Source organism: Podarcis gaigeae, assembly GCF_964106915.1.
Source record: "Podarcis gaigeae genome assembly, chromosome: 14".
Taxonomy (NCBI): Eukaryota; Metazoa; Chordata; class Lepidosauria; order Squamata; family Lacertidae; genus Podarcis; species Podarcis gaigeae.
This window is the reverse complement of record NC_139690.1, coordinates 43,805,565-43,826,535: the sequence shown is the minus strand read 5'-3', so window position 1 is coordinate 43,826,535 and position 20,971 is coordinate 43,805,565. Positions and strand designations below refer to the sequence as shown.

The window sequence follows — 20,971 nt, the reverse complement described above, 5'->3', positions numbered from 1 at the left end:
CGCCGGAGCGGTACCTATTTATCTACTTGCACATTGACGTGCTTTCAAACTGCTAGGTTGGCAGGAGCAGGGACCGAGCAACGGGAGCTCACCCCATCATGGGGATTTGAACTGCCAACCTTCTGATCGGCAAGTCCTAGGCTCTGTGGTTTAACCCACAGTGCCATCCACGTCCCTGTTATACCCAGTTGCAAATTCAAATGTATCCCTATCATGTTTTATGACTTCCTTGATATTGTATGTGGGCTGGAACTGGCCTTTGACCGAAATAATAAATTCATTCATTCCTCCTGCATAGAAAATATTCGCTTTGCCTCCTGCAAGCAGATAGTCATGCGGAAGGGCTGTGACTCACGGGTAGAGCGTATTCAAAATCGTAATCTGCTTTGCATGCAGAAGGTTTCGGGTTCAAGCGTATAACACAGCTCAGTTGGTTAGAGTGTGGCATTGGTAACACCAAGGTCGCAGGTTCAATTCCCATCTGGGACAGCTGCACGTTGACACAAACCAGGATCTACTTGGAGCCGGACTTCCCAATTCTGACTTTCCAGCTGGTTTCAAATCATGGTTTGTCCATTTAGGCACCAGTCAAGCCTTGCTATGGTTTCTGAAGTGAACCACTCTAAAATTGGTGCACTTAAGTTTTTTTTCTCGATCTTGCTCTTCTGATCAGTGCAGTGGGATGAATCCCTTGCAGCCGGCTGAGACTTGGCTAAGTCAGTTGTTTTGCATGATGCACTGAACAGAGCAATCGGTTTCTCGATGCTGATAGACCACTCTGCTGGCCTGGGATTGATTAGAAGGAATCTGCTGAGAGGGGCTGTTTCTATTCCTAAGTCATCAAAGAGTGGTGCAAATTATACTTATGCCTCTAGGTTTTGTTTTATGCTGACATGAGCTTTTTCTTGTTTCCCTCTTGTACTAACTTGAAGTTCACTCATTCTCTCTCTTTCTCAAAGCACCGGCAAATTTTGCTCGAAATCTTTTCCAAAAACTACAGAGTGCGCAGAAATGTCATCCAAAATCGGCTGGCCCGGGAATACGGAGAGGAACTAGATAAACAGGAGATCGATAAAATCTTGAAGGTATATATTGAATGGGATGTGTGCGAGCAGTTTTAAAAGGAGACAGTCAACGGGCCCCCTGTTAATAAGATCAGTCCCTCTCTAATCCAGGGATGGTAACCTTCCAGGCATAACTGGACTACGATTCTCATGATCCCTGCCCATTGGCTTTGCATGGGGCTGATGGGAGTTGAGAGTCCCGCAGCATCTAGAGGTCACCACCCTTGCTCTTAATTTATTTTGCAAATAGAGCTAGAGAGGGAGTAGACAGGCTCTGGGAAAGAAGAAAGGTGATTGGTATTAGGGTTCTGAACTTAACACTTGAAAGCTGACTTCTGCAGAGTCAAACCATTGGCTCATCTAGTACCTTGGTATTATCTAGGCCATGGGTAGGCAAACTAAGGCCCCAGGGGCCGGATCCGGTCCAATCGCCTTCTAAATCCAGCCTGCGGATGGTCCGGGAATCAGTGTGTTTTTACATGAGTAGAATGTGTCCTTTTATTTAAAATGCATCTCTGGGTTATTTGTGGGGCCTGCCTGGTGTTTTTACATGAGCAGAATGTGTGCTTTTATTTAAAATGCATCTCTGGGTTATTAGTGGGGCATAGGAATTTGTTTTTGGCTTGTTTTCACAATATAGTCCGGCCCCCCACAAGGTCCGAGGGACAGTGGACCGGCCCCCTGCTGAAAAAGTTTGCTGACCCCTGATCTAGACTGATGGGCAGCTGGCGTCCCAAGTGTCCTACTTGTGTCTGGGATTGAACCCGTGCACAACGCATGTGCTCTACTTATCAGATGCAGCCGCTCCCTAAGTATCTCTTCAGAATCTGTCCATTCCTGATTATAGAGAACAGACCACTACCTGCTCTTTCGATGCAAATTTCTAATGATTTGCTAGAACGTGTTTACACACGTGTGTGTCCAGATACTTGCAGATGCATTGATGTCTGGATGATAACACACTTAGCTTTATTACTGGATTGCTTTGCTCAAGGCGATTCCCAAAGGCCGCTGCCTTTTAAGTTTACTTTTAATCCATCGCCCTAATTGCATTGCATAACTGACTTACAGCAGGTCTCTACCTGGGGCATCTATATTGCTTAAGCTTTAATTAAAACCACCTTTAAAGATTATTTATTAGATTGGCCAATTAAGCAGCCAAGCAAGGGCCAGCTGTGGTATTGAGGCTGGAAGGTAGTGTTTGAAGCCCTGCAAAGCTTTGAAGTCCCCTTTTTCTCGAGCTGTGACCCTCTTTGCAGAGTGGCTGCGAGAGGTGCAGTCAGTTGTGAATTGCTGTTTTATAACAAACTATAAATAGCTACTGTTGGGTGGGAAGAAATAAATAATAATAATAATAATAATAATAATAATAATAATAATAATAATAATTTCCCCAACCACTCTGGGCAGCTTCCAACAAAGACCAAAAATACACTAAAGTGTCACACATTAAAAACTTCCCTGAACAGGGCTGCCTTCAGATGTCTTCTAAATATCAGGTAGTTGTTTATCTCTTTGACATCTGATGGGAGGGCGTTCCACAGGGCGGGTGCCACTACCGAGAAGGCCCTCTGCCTGGTTCCCTGTAGCTTTGCTTCTCACAATGAGGGACCCGCCAGAAGGCTCTTGGTGCTGGACCTCAGTGTCCTGGCAGAACAATGGGGGTGGAGATGCTCCTTCGGGTATATTGGGCCAAGACCGTTTAGGGCTTTAAAGGTCAATACCAACACTGAATTGTGCTCAGAAACTTCCGATATTGCGGATTGTATGGTTCTTGGTTTCACGAATCCTGGGCAATCTTCCTGCCCCCATCCCTAGGTAGGCTTTTAATAACCCTGGGAGATGGGGTCCCATTGATGCCCTCACACCTGTAGAATATTCTTGGGAGTTCAGGGACCATTTTCAACCCAAGGACCGCATACCCTGCTCTGCAACCTTCTGGGGGCCACATACCGATGGTGGGCAGCGCCAAGGGCAAAAGTGGGTGGAGCAACGAATGTAAATTACCTTCGCTGTCCTTTGTACCTTCTTTCCAGGCAAGCAAGAGGCATTGGAATTCAAGGTCACATTCCAGCCAGGCAAAAACAGAGCAAACAGGGAGAGGCCAGAGGGCCAGATAGAGAGACCTGGAGGGCCACATTTGGCCCTTAGGTCCAAAGTTGCCTAGCCATATTCCCCTCACTTCGAAACTTCAGAGGTGAATACCAGTCCTCATATAACCAGAATGGGATATTCCATGGATATATGAGCAGGCTTTGGGGGAAACCCCTAAGGCTTGCACAAATAAGGACACACACCCCCCCAGTCGCAGCAGCTGAACGGGCATGCTCAGTGAATGGCCTCGCTACGCTGGGGGTGAGGTGGAATGGTATATTCCCAAAAAAGGGTACAGCTAGCTGGGGGAATTCCTTTACTGGGGTGTGCTATACACTGCAACGTTTTGTTTCAGATCCCAATCAAGTGTCTTAATGTGACCGGTTTTGTTCTCTAGATTTGGGAGCTGTATATAGCATGGGTTGGTGGGGAAGCTGAAAAGGAGACAGGCCAGATGGCTGGATGTGATTTCTTGGAGTGCATGCGCTCTCGCTCTTTTAATCTGCATTCAGATGGCTAATTAGTTAATTGCACCAATTAGCAGATTCATGCTTTCTGGTCTCTAATGGCGCTTCCAGCCAGGTAACGAGTTGTAATGCTGTGTTGTGATTGCTTCTGTAGGAGGTGGGAAAGGGGTGCCAAAAGATTCCCATAGGAAGTGTTACCAGGGCAGGTTATGTTCTCTGAGGATTCTTCCAGTTGCCTAGATTGTATCAACAGAAGTTGGCTGCAGGCACCAAAGCAGTTGCTTTTTTCAGCCAACAGCTCTTCTCTGTGGCTCCCCTGGGTTGTTGCCTCCCTTGAAGCTGTCGCCCTGTTCACCTCACGGGGAGCAATGAGGGAGAGTCCTTGGAGTTGTGCAGTTTAGAGGAGCTTGGCAAATTCCTGGGTTCCTTGAGTGAGCATTAACAATCCAGTTAAACCCCGCCATTCCTAACCTTCTGGGGTCCACAGATCCACTTGCAGTGGGTGGGGGGCTAACTTCCTTCTGTGTCAAGCACAGAAGGGACAACCTCCATTTCTCCTCTAAGGATGTAGAGCTGGGGGAAAGCAGGTATCAAACCCACAGACTAGCCCTCCACTTGAGTTTTAGAGCTGGAAAAGCAGCTGGCAGATTGAAGGTGCTCAGAAGTTCCCCTGATGTTGTGCATGACAGGGTGACCACAGTTTTTGTTGGCTCCCAACATCCAGCAGTTGCTGCCTCTTTACCTATTTTGCATTTCTGTATCCTTGTGAAGTGTCAAATGGTAAAGCTTTATAAATAAGTTGACATACTTTATTTAAAAAAATGCTATGCAGTGTTTAGTTTGTAATGAAAATGGTAAGAATTACTGTATTCCTTCCCCCACATTCTTGGTATTCTCAACTTAGAGAGGACAATGGCTGCCTGTTCACTCTTCCCTCACCCCTCACCCCTCCACCCCACCTCACTGACCTTAATTCTGGTGGTATGCAATTGGGGGCATAAATCTTCTGTTGCAAGTCTACTTTAGAAGATTATAACAATACCTCTCAACAGCTTTCCCCTTTCTTCCAGGACTGCTGTGTAAGCCAGGGTGGCATGTGGTATCTTAAAGGGACAGTACAGCAACCAACATCTTGACGAAAGGGGTTTTGCTTTAATCGCATCGGATGAACTCCAGGACTGAAGCAGAAAAGGTGGAACAGGCAGGAAAGCAAAATGATGAGGGGCAGAGCCTGTTCTCACAGCCCTATGGACGGATGAAGTTATGGACACGGAGCTGCTCATTTACATGTCTGCATGGCATCCAAAATGCCACCGTTCAACACAAAGAGAAAAAATGGATCTTTGCGAATTGTTAGGTTAATTTGGGATTCCTAATATATTAACTTCTCATCACAAAAAAGGAAAAAAACCCACCTACTGACCCAGATGTTACAGATCATGATCTAATGTTTTATTTTGTAACTAATGCCAATAAATTGAAAGTTTACACTTAGATAGTGGGAAATTATTTTTAAAATCCCAAATGTTCTTACTTCTAGTTCATCCCCATCCCTTCCTTTTTTGGAAAGGAACAACCCTAACCTCTGGTTCTAGGGCAGAGTTGTTGTATAAATACTGTCTCAAGTATGAAGCTGCCAATTGTTTCTGGAAATAGGAAGATATGGTTGGGGTGTGTGTTCTTTTTTGCATAGCTAGCAAATGGTGCCTCGGCTATGTGCAGTTTGAATCACCATACTTTGTGCCAGTACAGATCCTCCATTGCTTCAGATAAAATTTTACCTTGAAGGCTGACAATAGTAACCACCACTTTCTACCTTTGCCCTGAAGGTGGGTTTTTCCTATGAATCATAGAATGCAGTGCTGTAATAAACTGCAAGTGTAGTTAAACATAAGGGTTTTCTCTGCTGCTAGTTGTGAAATCTGTCGAGATTTATTCCAGAACAAGTGAGCTTGTTAGCAGCTATGTATTTCATTTTAAATGTATAGGGTCATTGCTAGTCATCTTTCATACAATAGGTGCACCCTGTAGTTGTGATTTTAATGATCAATGAATAACATAGCTCATCAACCTCCAAAAAAACATTTAGGCACATGAGCTGGACTGCAGTGTTCTGAAGTCAATGCAGGTAGAGAGACTTTATTCTTTTAAACAGACATGTACCTAATACAGCAGCAATACCAAGTATACCAGTGATAGACTGAGGCTGCCCAGAATATCCTTCTCCTTTCCCACCCCCATAGTTCTAAAGGTATTGAAAAAAGCATTAAGTGGTTTTTCTACATGCTTCCAAGCACCTAGTTAGTAATCAACTGGCAAATCTCACTTAAACACAGACACGCACACACAAACTTCAGCAGCTTATTTGTTGAAGGGATTTATTTGTGATGGGATTTAAAAAAACAAAACAATATTCAGAATAGCTTTAAATAAGCTTAAATACAGTTTGGTGGAGTGTGTCCATATCCAGGAAAAACATGTAATTCAAGAACAAGAAGCCATTCCCATTTTACACTGTACATAAGGCAGAGATGTTTGCAATAGCAGCAACCAAGTTAAAGCTGCGATATCCCTTAAGCCACACATGTTCAGTTTAACTAGTAATGTAATCACAACACTACTGTTGACAGGTACAGTACCTTTTACTCTTGAAAAAACATACCATCTTATGCAGTACTGGTAAACCCTTTAAATCCTCAGCTCTGTTACTTAACATCTTTGTGTATTTGAGAGCAACTTTAGGGAACAGAGGTCTGTTCTTAGAGCTATGTGCTCAGTAATATAAAAGCACTGCAATAAGATTTGCTTTCAAGTTCAACTTGTAATCGCAGAAGATTCTTTTGGGAATAGTTTTGTACAGCCTAGAAAATATGCATAGTAACACCTACCCATTCCTTTTGCAGCTTGTTCAAGGTTTTCTAGGCTACATGAAGCCATCCTCCATGTTAAATACAATATTCTTAAGACAAGTGAACAACTACATGCACGTGGTCTTGGCAACAAATGCCATTAGCAGCAGAACAGTGTGTTGAACCCATAACCTTCTGTCATAAGACAACACTCTATACATTAAATATACCTCAAAAATACCCCCCTATCACACCGTAGTCCCTTTTACATACAGAACGTTTGCTACTCCAATGACAACTCCATGCATAAGAGGCATGGTCACTGGTTCAGGCAGCTATGATGGGGCCCATCTGATAACTCAAAGCATTAATGCTCAAAATCTTACCAATTTTGTCTTAAACTAGATATGTACTAGGGGGTGAAAGATCCAGGAAGAGAAGCTTAAGCTGCCAATTCACGTGAAATCAAATGCCTGAAGAATTCTCTGGCATTTTTCCTTTGATGTGACATTATAATCACTGTAACTCCTGTAAAGTAAGCATTCAGCTCAAGCCTTGTTTAGTTCAAAGTACTTAATGTTTATGAAGTGAGAAATCCTGCCAATAGAATAGCCCAGGCTTCCTCAACCTCAGCCCTCCAGATGTTTTGAGACTACAATTCTCATCATCCCTGACCACGCTAGGGATAATGGGAGTTGTAGGCCAAAAACATCTGGAGGGCCGAGGTTCAGGAAGCCTGGAATAGCCGGACCTATTTGAGATGTTCAGTGAAAAAGACTGCCCATATTTTATGGAACAGTGGAAGCAATCTTTGCTCATCTTTTCAGGGGATGAAAGCTTCCAAAACCCCCAACTAGACGCTTGCTTCCAGGAGCAAATTGAACTAGCATACACATAGAACGGATACATACAGAACGCTTGTTACCCAAAAGTAGCACACTCAGCAATGGCCACTTCTCTGTTTCAATCATTCCTATAGCAACAATTTCTTCTCAAGACAGCAGCTGTACTTTATTTCCAGAAGAACCAATGTCCATCTACTCAAGCAAATTAAACCAGTGTTTGATCTCTGCATGGACGTTTCTTGCTAAATTTATTTAAATCACAAGTCTGACAAAAACAAAAAAATCTTTGGAATCAAATATTAAATGCAAGGAGGTTGCCTTTTAAAAATGGACCAGACTTGCAATTTAATTTCATACCATGTTTAATAGCCGAATTGCCATTGTTGAAGAGAAACACAACACTACAGAAGAATTTCAACTTTCCAACTCAGGACTGCAGAAAGAATCCAAAAACTAGACCTCCATAAGTGACAACTCTTTACATGCAGCCACTGCGTGGTTTCCAATTCTCCAAAATACAACTTTTATTACCAGGCATTAGGTGCAGTTAGCAGAGTCACGTAACCATTTCATCTGCCAATTTAGCATAATCTGCAATGTCCTGAGCAAATCAGTGGCAACAACTGTCTCAAACACACACACCCCAAAACAAGTGGACCCAACCCATCCTACAAGTTCAAAAAGTCAACCTACATATACTCTAGCAGAACAGACATGCAGCAATGTTTCAAATGAAACATTCAGACAGCTACTTCAAGAACAACGGTTTTCTAAGGTAGTAGTGATGTACAGAAAGTTTGTTAAGGCTGAGAAGGAAAGGATTTATACTTTGCTCGGTGTTCATCTATTTCCTGCTTGGTTTTCTTGATACAACTAAAGATTTCCTTAAAGAGAAGCTTGTATTCGGGTGGAGGGTTTGAAGGCAAGCTGGCTGGGGCTGGGTCAGCATTTGTGGGTTCAGCTTCTCCAACACACATGTCCAAGGATTTATTCCCCCCTCTGACATCTTTGGAATACTGTTTAGAAGTTTGTACAGCTTTATGTTTCAATGACTCCTCGTCTAGTTGACACTTCTTCAGGAGTTCTTCATACTTGACCTTCAAAGCGTTATACTGTGCATCGACCTCATTAAGCAGAGAGATGCCCCTTTGCTTTACAGCTTCTGCCCGCCGGATACAGGTTTCTTCATGGCCCTTTATTAGAAGATCCCCACCAGCAACACTGCCAAGGAAGGTCTCGCTGGTGCTTCTTTTGAGTGCCCTTCTGTCGGGTTCTGGGACAGTTAAAAGAACCCCATCAGAAGAGCTCCAATCTGAAGGGCTCTGACTCAGATCTCTCTCTAAAGAATCTTTGAAGGAAATAAAAAAAGACTCTGGAACAAGCTTTTCCACCCCATTAGCAAAGGTGCTTTCAGACTGAAATATCTGCTTCATTTCAGCCACTTCAAACTCGAGCTCTTCAGCTCTGGCTCGGTATAGATCGACATCCACCAACCTCTGCTCAAGATCACAATTCTCTTTCAGCATGAGACTGTATTCTTCCTCCATCGTCATCCTCTTCTCTTTTTCCATGCTGAGCTGTGCTTGCAAAAGAGTCATTGCCTTTTTTAACCTCTGGTTTTCTTCCTCCAGAGGATTCGGTTGGCTATCCACAGAAGTAATTTTTTCCGCAAAAACATGGTCATAAACAAAATACCTAGACACAAACAACAAGAGCCAATGAAAAGCATTAGTTCGCTCTTCCCAATAACTCGCTTTTTTGTATACAAAGGGTAACTTTATTATCATGGATGAATAAAGCACAGCAGTGTGTGCCAGTTTCTAGACATGAACCCTAAAGTGAAGTTAAAGAGCTGCCTGTATTAGGTCTCTACAAAAACTAGAGATTGTACCTTGCCTTTGTAAAAGGCTAGAAAAACCTAGGTAAGCATTGTAGAGTTAAATCAACAATTTAGATAATTTTCTTCAGAAAGAGGATCTGGATTGGACCATTTTATGGTTTCTACTGTCCTGAAATTCAGAGAACACACATCCATATCAACAACTTGTAACAGTCACCATCAAGTCTCCATCCCTATGACTCTCTACCAACCTTCTGAAAGCCATACTGTTCATAAGGATACAATACCAGTTCTGACATAAGGCAAACACCTTAATGGTTGACCTTAAAGAAAAAGGTCTGTCACTAGTTGGCCTGAAGAGAACTGGAAATAGGCTGATTTAGAGACCTTTGAAGGGCTAATCAAAGAGGCCTAGATTTCCCAGGATCTTCCTTTACAAAAATTCCCAACATCGTTTTCAACTAAAGTGCAGAAATCAGCCCAAAGTTATCCAGAGCATCAAAAACGTCAGAAAAATATACACATGTGGCTATATATGACAGGTTCACTTTAGAGCTGATGAGGACAGATCTTCAATAATCTTTGTTTAATCATATGCCATCACTAAACTTGACACATTTCCTAATCAGAATATGCTTGACTTTTTTTTTTACTTCTCTACCAAAACTGAACAACATTAAATAACTTTTCCACAGAAAATGAACTTGAAACTTACTTGCGAAGGTCATACAATTCCTTCAGACATGCAAAACTATGAACAGATCTTGGATGCTCACACCGTTCACGATTCGCATACCCTTGCCCAGAATTCTTTAACTCTTCCACTTGTCTCTGGAGATCATCAATATGTCCTTGAAGACTTTCAATAGTCTCAGTAAGGCTGGGGGAAAATTGCACGCACAGAAGTACACATATTTATCAGCATAAGTCAAGTTTGACACATCAACAATGGTTTAAACTGCAGTTTTGAGAGATGTTTGTGTTCCAGGATCTTGACTCTGGGAGTCAGAAACTCGGTCTTTTGGTTATTTCTTGACCCCCAAAGTATGATTGGGAGAAGGCATCAGGGTTCATTCTTTTTCCACCACCATCCTGAGGAGGAAAAGCTAACAAGTATCTCCAAAGGCTCCATGTCACTTTAACATACATCTCCCTCACCCAGATAAAGACTCTGCTTTTCTAGTGGATTCCATTTTGCAATATTAGAAAGAAGCTATATTCAAACAAGGACGGAATCTTTCAGTTCAGCTGTTAGCTTAATGAAAGTGGTGGCGGGAGGGATATAGGGGGACACAGGGAGAAAAGTCAGTCCCTACTCCCAACCTCAGCCCAGGCAGAATCCAGGAGGGTCAAGCAACAATTGAATTATACAGACATTGTTGGAGTAAAATATGCATTATATATATGGTGCATGTTAAGGAAGGGAAACAAAGTGCCACAGGAGCATATTACCTTATTATCTTTTGCTGCGAGGCTCTACTGTCAAAAACTAGCTTTTGATTAGCATCTTCCAGTTCTCTGGCAGTGACATCAAGCTGTTCGTAAACTTTGGCATGTTGATCATTCATTTGACGCAGAAGTTCCACCTGCTTTGTAAGATACTACAAAATAATGTACGGTTAATGTTGCAAATGTAATTAAAGAGGGGTTCCTTAACCAGTGGTTGAAATTACGTTATTTTTGCTGCTTTCCTTGCAATCTCAAGCAATGATAGTTAAGAAGATTAGCAGGACGATACTGAAGTACATACGCCTTCTTCTTACCCCAAATGAGAGGCACTATACAACTAACCTTTTTCAAACAACTCAGGCCAGAGTAATCCCTCAGACTGCTAAAGGTCTCTGCAGAAGTAAACACAGAGCTCTCCCATTTTACTCTCCAAGCACACAAGTCATGGTAAAGCTATGTAGCAAGGAAGATAAAATTAGGCCTAGGATTCAACATAGTTAAAGTACATGGCCCAAGAGGCTTTCTGTCTCAAACATGACCCCCGCCCCTCTCCACCATGGCAAATCACTTTGGAAATTGATGGGAGCATAAAGTTTGAGACTGACTAATCTCTTGTTCAAAGTGAAACACTCCACTGGGCATGCTTAACCCTTAGGCACACTTGAAGGAGAGCTTTAGATTTTGACTCAAGGGTTTATTTCTAAAACTACAGACACTTTCAAGAAGCTGAAAAGACATAATGGGTAAATAGGGCAATACTGCATAGCGTATCTTGTCAGCTGATAGTGAGTTCCTACTTTCCCCTTTATAAATTGAGTTACTCCTGCAATCCCTGTCAAGGGGCTCCTGTTTTAAATCTATATTAAATGTTTAGTGCAAGCCTCTTTATTCAAGAAATATAACAGGTGGTTTATTTTTAAAGCTGTGAAAACTACTTTCAGAAAGCCTTGGCTAAGAGGTGTCCGGCCTAAGAATACTAAACCATTAACTTTAAGCTGCTTTGCAAGAGGGGCAAACTCTGGATTTCCGCCTCAAACACTATTCAATCGCATGCTCCCAACTATGAGAAACAGAAATGCAGTAAAATGACTTGAGATCACTGGTGAGAACAGTTCCATTTAGCATATTTCAAGTGAATCAATATGCCAAAGAAGTTGCACAGGAAGAATTATGATAACTGAATGCTGGAATTTTGTACACATTGCTAATACATGAATCTTTCGGAGAAGCTGAAGTTTAAAGCCACTACTCTAAGTAGCCTATTGATTATATAATCAAATCTTCTGTGCTGGAATCTTTTTATTTCCCTCATTAAAATGATTGATAGGCTTACATTTTGAGAAGTCTAAAGCAGGATTACAAGTTAATCTAGTACCACCCGCAACCTTTACCCTATTAGAATCAATTAGACATATTACCTGTTGCAATTTATAGTCAGCCTGTGAGCAACACAGGGTTTAGCCAAGGTTAGCATTAGCCTGAATCTCAGTGTAAACATGAACCAGATTAATTTTGTCTGCTATTCTGAAAGCAAGCTGAAGATCTCGTTATAATAAAGCACTGCCAGCTAAAATGGCATCTACAATGTCATGTTATCAGAAACATGGAGAGGAAGCTTTCAAATTGATCAGAGCCAACTTGTTGTTGAGAGTGCAACTAGCCAGTGGCGTAGCGTGGGGGGTGCAAGGGGGGCCGGCCGCACCGGGCGCAACTTCTGGGGGGGCGGCGCGCTTGCTGCCTCCGGAGTCGCCGAGGAGCCGCTGCCTGCATTGCCGCCCTGGCTGCTTCAGCCGCGTCCGACAGCCGGCTCGAGGCTCCTTCCGGCCGGGTCTCCCGACGGGGCGCTGCGGGCGGAGGCTCCGGCACCAAGCGCCACGGCGCCCAGGCTCGGCTCGCTGTCTGGATGCGCGCAGCCCACCAAACGCGCCACCGGCGGCGAATGCAGCGCCCAGCCGGAGCCACCTGCGCTCTAGTGCCTGCGCGCCAAGACCGCGCACCCGCCCCGACGGGGCCCACCCACCCGCGCCGGAGGCCGGCCGACGCACTGGCCCCAGAGCCGCCCCTCCCCGCGCCAGAAAGAAGCCGCGTCGGGGCTAGCCGGGCGGGGAGTGAGACCGAGAAGGCTGCGCCGCGACGCCCAAAGACGCGCGTCTTGGCGCAAAGGGGCCCGCGGCACCCAGACGCGGAAGGGACCCTCTCCCCCTGAGCCGCCACTGAACTGCAATTCCCAGCTCCCTTGGCAAATCCCAGTCCCCAATCCCCAAGATGCTTTATTTGAGGCAGGGGTCCTTTAATTGCAAAAACACCACGGAGGGCAGTAGTCACCACGGAGTTTGCCCCAGTATTAATGACCATGGTTAGGGGGCGCAAGTTACTTGCCTTGCCCCGGGTTAGGGGGGCGCAAATTACTTGCCTTGCCCCGGGTGCTGACAACCCACGCTACGCCGCTGCAACTAGCAATGCAGTCTTGTATATTTTTGCTTAGAAGAAAGCCCCAGTGAAATCAATACGAGTTATTCCCAGGTAAACTGGTAAGGTTGCAACCAAAACCATTTAAAACATGCTTTATGTACAACTTCAAATGAAGTACACATAGATGCTCCACACTAGCTTTCCTCAACCTTTTGCCTTCCACATGTTTTGGACTTACATTCCCATCAGCTCTAACCAGTGGTCAGAGACGATAGTTGTAGTCCAGCAACATCTGGAAGGCACCAGATTGGAACTTTATTCCCTACGCTTCTCATTCTGCAAACTTCCATACTCTAGAGGAGCCACATACTCCTTTAACAGAAGCAGATTTGCACCCTTGGTTGGTAGATACAAAAAGCTGAATCCATATAATTGAACAGAAAACACCACCCTCAATTGCAAAGCCTTTTACTGGGGGAACAGGCAAACTGTTGTGTTTATTTGGTACATTCATATTCTATTTTTAATTTTTAAACTATTTTTAATTTTTAAACTATTATTATTATTATTATTAATTTAATTTATATGTTGTTGTTGTTTAGTCGTGTCCGACTCTTCGTGACCCCATGGACCAGAGCACGCCAGGCACTCCTGTCTTCCACTGCCTCCCGCAGTTTGGTCAGACTCATGTTTGTAGCTTCGAGAAAGAATTTATATACCGCCCTATAACTGGAGGTCTCAGGGCAGTTCACAGAATAAAATCAAAACATAAAACCACAAAATACATAATCAAAATAAAAACAACCACCCAATACCCCCCCAAAACCCCACATTTTAAAAGAGCATAGGATGTCAATCAAATCTATTCTACCCATTAGTTCTAAAATTCCCATGGCAACTTGTAATACAAAAGTAAAACATAAAAACCAAATTGATAGGCACTGAACACTACACCTAACTTCAGTAGCTGGTGTCCTTTATATTTATGCGTTTTTAAAAGTGCATTCACACACCTATATGTTATTTCCCCCTAGATCTAGAAAAAAGGAAGGAAAAGGAAAATCCTCAGTGCCTTGTACACATCGAGCCCAAGATTAGCAATATTAAATATTTGGCTTTCATGTGTTCAAACACTTCACTTCCATTATCTTGCAGTAATTCTAACATGACCCCATAAGGAGTAATCTAATATTGCAGGTAGGCAGTGGGGCCATGTGAAAGACAGCTTGCCTGGGCCATCTGTGAGTTCATGACTGAAGATTCAAATAGAGGACTTTCTGGTTTGAAGTACAGTCACTGCTCTAGGCCAGAATAATGCTCACTTGCACCCAATGTGCAGTTGTTACCTCTATCTCCTGCAGTTGCTCTTGATTGGTGGAATACATCTGCTGCAGGGATGTCTCCAACTCTGTGTTCCGATCCAAGAGCGTCTTCCCAAGCTCAGCAGCAAGATGGAGATCTAAAATGAGTTGTGTGTATTTAAACTGGTGCAATGGCTATCGTGTTTTTCAAGGACAAACTTTGGTAACAATTGTTACAGCACATTTTTTAAAAAACAAAACTCTACAATTCCTAAGAACAACTAATCAAAGCTCACATTTTTCCAGTTTTGTTTTGTTTTTGTGTACTTTATGGATGCTAGAGTTCTGTCCATCTCTTCTTTTGACCCTCTCTATTACATCCTCATTGCAATGTAAGTAGAGAGAAATTAGTGATGCCCTTCTAGGACTTGCCTATTTCAAGTCATACAGTTTGAAAAGCAGGTGCTTCAAGTACTCTACCCAATTTCCTACCCGTGTTCTAGTGCACTAAGGTGCCACCTGACCACTAAGTTTTCAAGTGATGACTAGGTATCAGAGAATGCATGTTATTTAAAAACAGGTCAACTTCTGTTGATACCAAAGGCTTACAAGTTCCAAAATGCTGAAATTCAACAGATTCTTAAAACCTGCACACCTAAATACTATCACGAGAAGTCGGTAAAATCAAAATCTGTCATTTTAGCCATTTATCAAGCTTAAGAGCACTCCCTGCCATCAGTACCCCTTTTCCAACTGTGAGAGCTTACATATATTAATGCTGCCTGTCTGTGATGTGTCAAGAACCTGGTATAACCCTTAAAGATGAGTTTTGATTAGTTATCATGCTATTTGTCAACATGACAGTTCTCCAATTCATTTTTGGAGCGGTGCACCCTTGAACAGCATCACCTAAGCCCACAGTTTGTACTATTTCACACACATTTTTATCCTTTTTTATTTCCAGTTTTGAAAAACATTTAATAACTAATATGCACATTTTAAGAAGAGACTTCTAGCAGTATTTGCAAGACTTAAAAGCAGATCATTTGCAACTGACTGAACAAGTTATTCTGGTTACCAAGTGATTAGAATACACAATTTTATTTAATGCTTTTCCTTCACAACTACATAGATCAGCATCTTAAAATATATCAGGAAGGACTCACAGACTTAACAAGTTGCCTCCTCCTATGCCAAGTTAGCTTTTTAAGTATGGTAAGAAGTGACCATTTTTTGCTCTACGCCAAAGTTAAACCAAAATATACCTAGAATTCAACATAATCCTCTAACAATCTCCGGAACTGCCATGAAGACAGCTGTTACCAGGTTTGGAGGAGAAAATGAAGAAAAATGCAGAACCTCTGTTTAAATGCCACCCAGAAGAGTGGCAATACAAGAAAACTTGATTAATACTTGAGACGCAACATTCCTAATCCATTACTCAACCATAAAATGCATTTGCCTATGCTTAACAGTTCAAAGTTCAGTTACTCCATCACTAACAATTTCCTGAACGTGGTATTAAGATTCCCTACGAAGCTGCATTCAAAATTTAAACAGCAACAGGACAATAATCCCATTTCAACTCTAATTTTCTACATCCACCATACTGCTAGACCTATGACAACACTGCCACACACATGCACAGTGTAAGCAAGTGCACAGTCACTGTCACACTCATGCAGAGCCAGTGTCGTGAAGTGGTTAGAGTGCTGGACTAGAATATGAGAGTCCAGAGTTTAAAACCCCATTCAGCCATGAAGCTCACCAGGTGACCTTGAGAGAGTCACTCTTTTTCAGTCTATCCTACCTCACAGAACTGTTGTGAGGATAAAATGGAGAGGGTGGGGGGAAACAACCAAGTATGCTACCTTGAGTGCTTTGGAAGAGAGAAGGAACAGAAATGTAATTTTTAAAATGGACACTGGGGATGTAACTGTTAAAAGTTTAGATTTGGAGCAGCGACTAGGAATCTGTGCCCCTTCAGGTTCATTTATTTCATGAAATTCATATACCTTTCTATATGACTCTCAAGATTCTCCCTAGGCGTTGCCCCCTCACCTTCCTCAAATGCTTTTGCCTGGGTGGAATATGCCCTTGAATGTCTCATCCCTGCCTGGATAGGTAGGTGTATGTGTGTAGAAATCTCTGATTTGTGTACAGCTGGAATGTGAAGTTAAGCGTAACCTACTGCTTCCCTCACTTTCCCCTCTGCCCCAACAGTGGCAAGCAGCCCCCCCCCCCCCCAGGTCTCCCACAGGGGAATGTGGTACTCTGGCTGAAAAAGGTTTCCCACTCCCGTTCTGAATGCTTGATAAAATGATATCTTTAATAATGATTCCATCACAACAGATGTTATACCAGCTGGCCTGCAGTTCCCTTGATTTCTTTTTAAAAATCAGTGTTCTATTGGCTGCTTTCCAGTCCTCTAGTACAGAGGTCAACCTTAGGGACACGTTACATATTTTTGCTATACAGTCAGCAATTTCATATTTGAGTTCTTTAACTCTAGATGCCAGACAGACAGACCTGTTAATTTTTAATTTGTCCATGACATCAAAGAGCTTCGTCTCTTGTCACCACTGTTCACTTAAATTCTCCACACGCTCCGCCTGCAAAACTAAGTTCAGGCATCTACATCTTCTGCAATCATAGTAAGGAAGCCATCACTGAGACTAAACAAGGAATGCTTCTGGAAATTAAAGCCTCTTTGCAAGTTTATATTTCTCCACCAACATCTTTAGTGCCTGGAGAATTACCAGTTTTGCAATTTGTCATTCCAACTAGATTAAACAGTCTTGAAGTAGCAAGGCACAGTATGCTGCCTGAGGCTGCAAAATGAATCATAAATGCCACATTCCAAATATTGAAATGTATTAGCAGTATAATAGAGGCGAGACTGAAGCTGCTCAAGACAACTGCTTAGATAATGAGACATTATAAATCATTTGTCCACATGGTGCAAGGCAAAAAATTACAAAGTTTAAGGCAAAGTTATACATGTTTATTGAAATCTTCCATTGGAGAGACAAAAGCATATATTTTAACTTTAAAAAAAATCAGTAATACTTTGAACTGGAAATTTCAAACACGGAAAATCATTTAAGTGTCTCAGAAACTTAACACTTGGGGGGGTTCTAAATCACACCTTCCCTTTTCCACAACTTGAAAATGCCAATTTAAAATTGAATGTTGGCAGAAGAATGGTTAGTTGACTGCAATAATGCAATAAAGTTGGACTGTCAATGCAAGAATAACAAAGATCATGCTGACTTATTAAAGGAGCTACATATTCAAACAGTTGTATAACAATGCAGTGAGCGAGAGCTTTGACTATATAAACACATCTCAGATGTGCCTTTGACTGTCCCCATTTCCTGGCTATTTCAAGGTTTTTAAACTGGGTAATACAAGTCCTAGATACTATTTGAAGAAAGAGCTCTATTTTTAAACACACTGCAGTTTATTGGCTTATGTAGAAGTAATGCATGTTGAAGTTACTGAAACTGTACAAGAAATACTGTTACGTGAGCAAGAATACATATATCACATCAGCTTCTGCACAAACCAATATAACACAGAACAAAAAATAAAAATAAAAATAGGAGAGTTTCAACAGTTACACTTCTAGCATCCAAAGGTGAATTATGTGACACCCTCAGCTTCCTAGATACAAGTCAGAGTCTTAATTCTTGGTCCTTGAGAAAGCCAAGCAGAGCTGTACTGTAAAATACTGGCTGCTTTTACCATAAGAAAGGCACTCTTTCTACCTCTGTACCCCACAAGCCTCCTCCAGACTGCATACCAAACTCATTTTTCTTCTATACATGCCCTACTCAGCAGCACAATTATGTTGTTGCCAGCTTTATGGCACATCTTATAGCACAACCTGCCTTATTCCTTGAAAAGCTATTTATTCTAAATACAAATACACGGGCACCTGCAGTTTTTAATATTCAGGGTCTGAATCTTTCTATGGCTTACTTAGTCTCTTTGAAGTAAGTAGTGCTAGAGTAAAATCTTGAAGGTCTTCCACCAACTGAATTTCTCCAGTTTAATTATATTCGTTAACCTAGAATAACTCATACCCCGATTTGATCATGAATTCAGACTAGAACCAGTGCTTCTCGCAAATGTGCATTAAATGGTGGGAAAACTGCATATTTAATTTCACTGGTCTGTAAAGAGCTTTCCAGAAATCTAATTACATACTGTACATGTTTATTTGGAAGTTAAATTTCACCATGTTCAAAGGGCTTACTTATGAGCCTTTTAGGCACCTTCACTCTTGAGAAAGTCCCACTGAAGTCTGAAGGATTCAATTTCCAAATAAAACTTGTAAGGAATTGGCCTGTACCTATATCTTTAGCAGAATCGAAACAGATTTAAATGCCCCTGAGCACACATAAGATACAGATACTTTTTTATGTGACCACAGACCCAAACAAAATAAAACCAACAACTGTACAAGTAAAATACAATTTTGAGAACGATGCCTTCCTGACCTTCCATGGTCCTCTCCCCTCATCATGCATCCTCAATGTGTCTTCCACAAATTCTCTTGTCACAATTCCAGTTCCTCCCCCCACAAATAGCATCATAACTGGTGTCCCCAAATCCCCATTACTCTTCCCCAGACCACCGTCAAGTAACTTCTCTCTACCTAAGTGTTCTTCCCACTGAACTTCGGTCACCCTCAAGCCACTCATACCCCATAGCATACTACCTCCCAAGCCTCTACCCCTACATCCCTGTTTTTGTTACTTTCTCCCCATAAATTCTCATTACTTCTTCCCCCTCTCTCCTTCTCTAGCCCCTTTGGTGTGCTTTTATTATGCCACAAATCACATTTTGGGGTCTAAATGACTAGGGATACTCACTTATGGTGGAGATAAATAATTAAAGCTGAATATAAAATGTGCTTTGATGATGATAAAAGATGTGACGGCCGGGGGAACTAAACCCATTAAGCTGATGGGTGAGGGATGGGGTGACAAAGAACTAAGCCTGTGATCCTAACCATGTGTACTCAGAAGTCCTAAAGAATTCAGTGGGGCTTATTCCCTAAGTCACAAAAAGGTGCAGGTGAAAAGTGTGAGATGAATGATGAGGGATACACCCTAGAGATGAGCTAGTTGGGCAGGAGAAAAAGCCATGAGCAGGTGAGCATGAAAGGCATGATAGAAATACTTATCTGAGACCAAAAGAAAAGAAAACAAGAAGAGTTAAACTATGACTGTGTGAAATAAAGGAAAGACAAGGAGGGACCTACTGCTGCCAATATCCATTAATTGGTCTCTGCTACTGAGAGGCAGCTTGGTGTGGTTAAAGTCCAAGCTTTCTCCAACTTGGGTCTTTAGAGATTGCTGGACAACAGCTCCCATCATTTCCAGCCAGCATGGCCAGTGGTCAGGGGTGATGGGTGAAGAACATCTGGGGACCCATGGTTGAGAAAAGCTGGGTTAGACTGTTGGACCAGAACCAGGGAGAAAGGGATTTGTAATCCCCACTTAGCCATGAAGCTTCCTGGGAGACCTTGAGCCAGTTACTCGCTCTCAACCTAACCGACCTCACAGGATTGTTGTGAGCAGTGCTTTTTTCTGGGGCGAATTTTTTCTAAGTTTGGCCTCATTGAGGGGCATTCTTTCAATAGGAGTCGGAAAATGAGCGTACCCCTCAACATTTTTTTAAAAAAAGCACTGGTTGTGAGAATGAAATGGGGAGGTGGAAAACTATGTACATTACCATTTCATATTTATTCATATCCCACCAAAGCGCCTTACCGCTAAAATAGAAACGTAGAAGAAAAAATTTAAAAAAATGTATCACCTTCCACTCTTTGAAGGAAAAGCGGGATATAGTACGGTATGAAGAAAGAAACGGGCGGACACAGGCTGTGCTTTTTACATCCCATTGCCCTTTAACGGCAGCCTTGGCTCTTCTTTCGCCTGGGCACTCGGCGTCTTCTCCACACGGGCGTGCCCCACGCGCATCTACCTGCGACACGTGAGGATGGGTCTCCGCGCTTCTGAAACCCGCTAGTCCTCAGTGAGGCGCCGCAAGGCTCTTCACTTATTCGAAAAATTAAAGAAAAAACCCCAACCCCCTCACTTTCCTCTCCTCGACCGTTTCATGGTCTCTCTCCTCTCTTTCCCGCAGTTTCCACCTCGGCTCCCCTCAGCCATTGTCTCTCTCTCTCTCCCCCCTCCATTGTCCCAGTCCCACCTTCTTCCCTCTCCGGCGGCTTCTCCTCGCCGCCTCTTTCCCAGCCCCCTGACCCACCCGCAGCCCCTCAGGACCCTGGGCCGACCCGCTCCTCCTCCTCCGCCGCCCTCACCTTGCTGCAGGTCCTGCTGGTCGTACCACGGCTCATCCTCGCGTATCTCGAACTCCTCCACCAAACTGTCGGTGAGCATCGCGGAGCCGCCCTCGCCCTCGCTTCCCAACCCGAGAAGCAGCGCCGCGAGCCTCCCGGGACCGACGCCCGCTCCTCGCCGCGCCTCTTTATTCCCCTGCCCGCCCGCGCTTCGCCTCAGCAGAGCGCTCCGCTCGCCGCCGTTTAAACCCGCTTCCGAACTTTCCCGAGCGCTTCCGGACTGCGCCGAACACCCCTCCCGACCAAGCCCGGCATCACCGCCGAAGGGGAAAGC

The 20,971-nt window shown here is 43.2% G+C and overlaps 2 protein-coding genes across 3 annotated transcripts in view; one reads left to right on the top strand and one right to left on the bottom strand.

Moving 5' to 3' along the window:
- POLR3E (RNA polymerase III subunit E) overlaps positions 1 to 5,119 on the top strand; it is a 37,076-nt gene extending 31,957 nt beyond the window's left edge. For both annotated transcript variants that reach the window (XM_083711532.1, XM_083711533.1), the window contains 2 exons: positions 960 to 1,085; positions 4,696 to 5,119. In XM_083711532.1, coding sequence (XP_083567658.1) covers positions 960 to 1,085; positions 4,696 to 4,761 — 192 coding nt within the window. In that variant the 3' untranslated portion in view covers positions 4,762 to 5,119. The remainder of the gene's footprint in view (positions 1 to 959; positions 1,086 to 4,695) is intronic.
- An 867-nt stretch (positions 5,120 to 5,986) lies between these two features.
- CDR2 (cerebellar degeneration related protein 2) lies at positions 5,987 to 20,918 on the bottom strand. Its single transcript, XM_083711651.1, has 5 exons — positions 20,659 to 20,918; positions 14,367 to 14,479; positions 10,612 to 10,760; positions 9,875 to 10,039; positions 5,987 to 9,014 (listed from the first exon to the last, which is right to left on the bottom strand). The coding sequence occupies exons 1-5, from the start codon at positions 20,735 to 20,737 to the stop codon at positions 8,120 to 8,122; spliced, it is 1,401 nt and encodes a 466-aa protein (XP_083567777.1). The 5' UTR covers positions 20,738 to 20,918; the 3' UTR covers positions 5,987 to 8,119.
- Between the last annotated feature and the right edge of the window lie 53 nt (positions 20,919 to 20,971).

Coding starts and splice junctions, on each gene's coding strand:
- CDR2 (XM_083711651.1), bottom strand. CDS start 20,737: ATGCTCACCGACAGTTTGGTGGAGGAGTTCGAGATACGCGAGGATGAG. Junction 14,480..20,658: donor CCAGCAGGACCTGCAGCAAG/GTGAGGGCGGCG, acceptor AACTCATTTTAG/ATCTCCATCTTGCTGCTGAG. Junction 10,040..10,611: donor TCGCAGCAAAAGATAATAAG/GTAATATGCTCC, acceptor ATTTTCCCCCAG/CCTTACTGAGACTATTGAAA.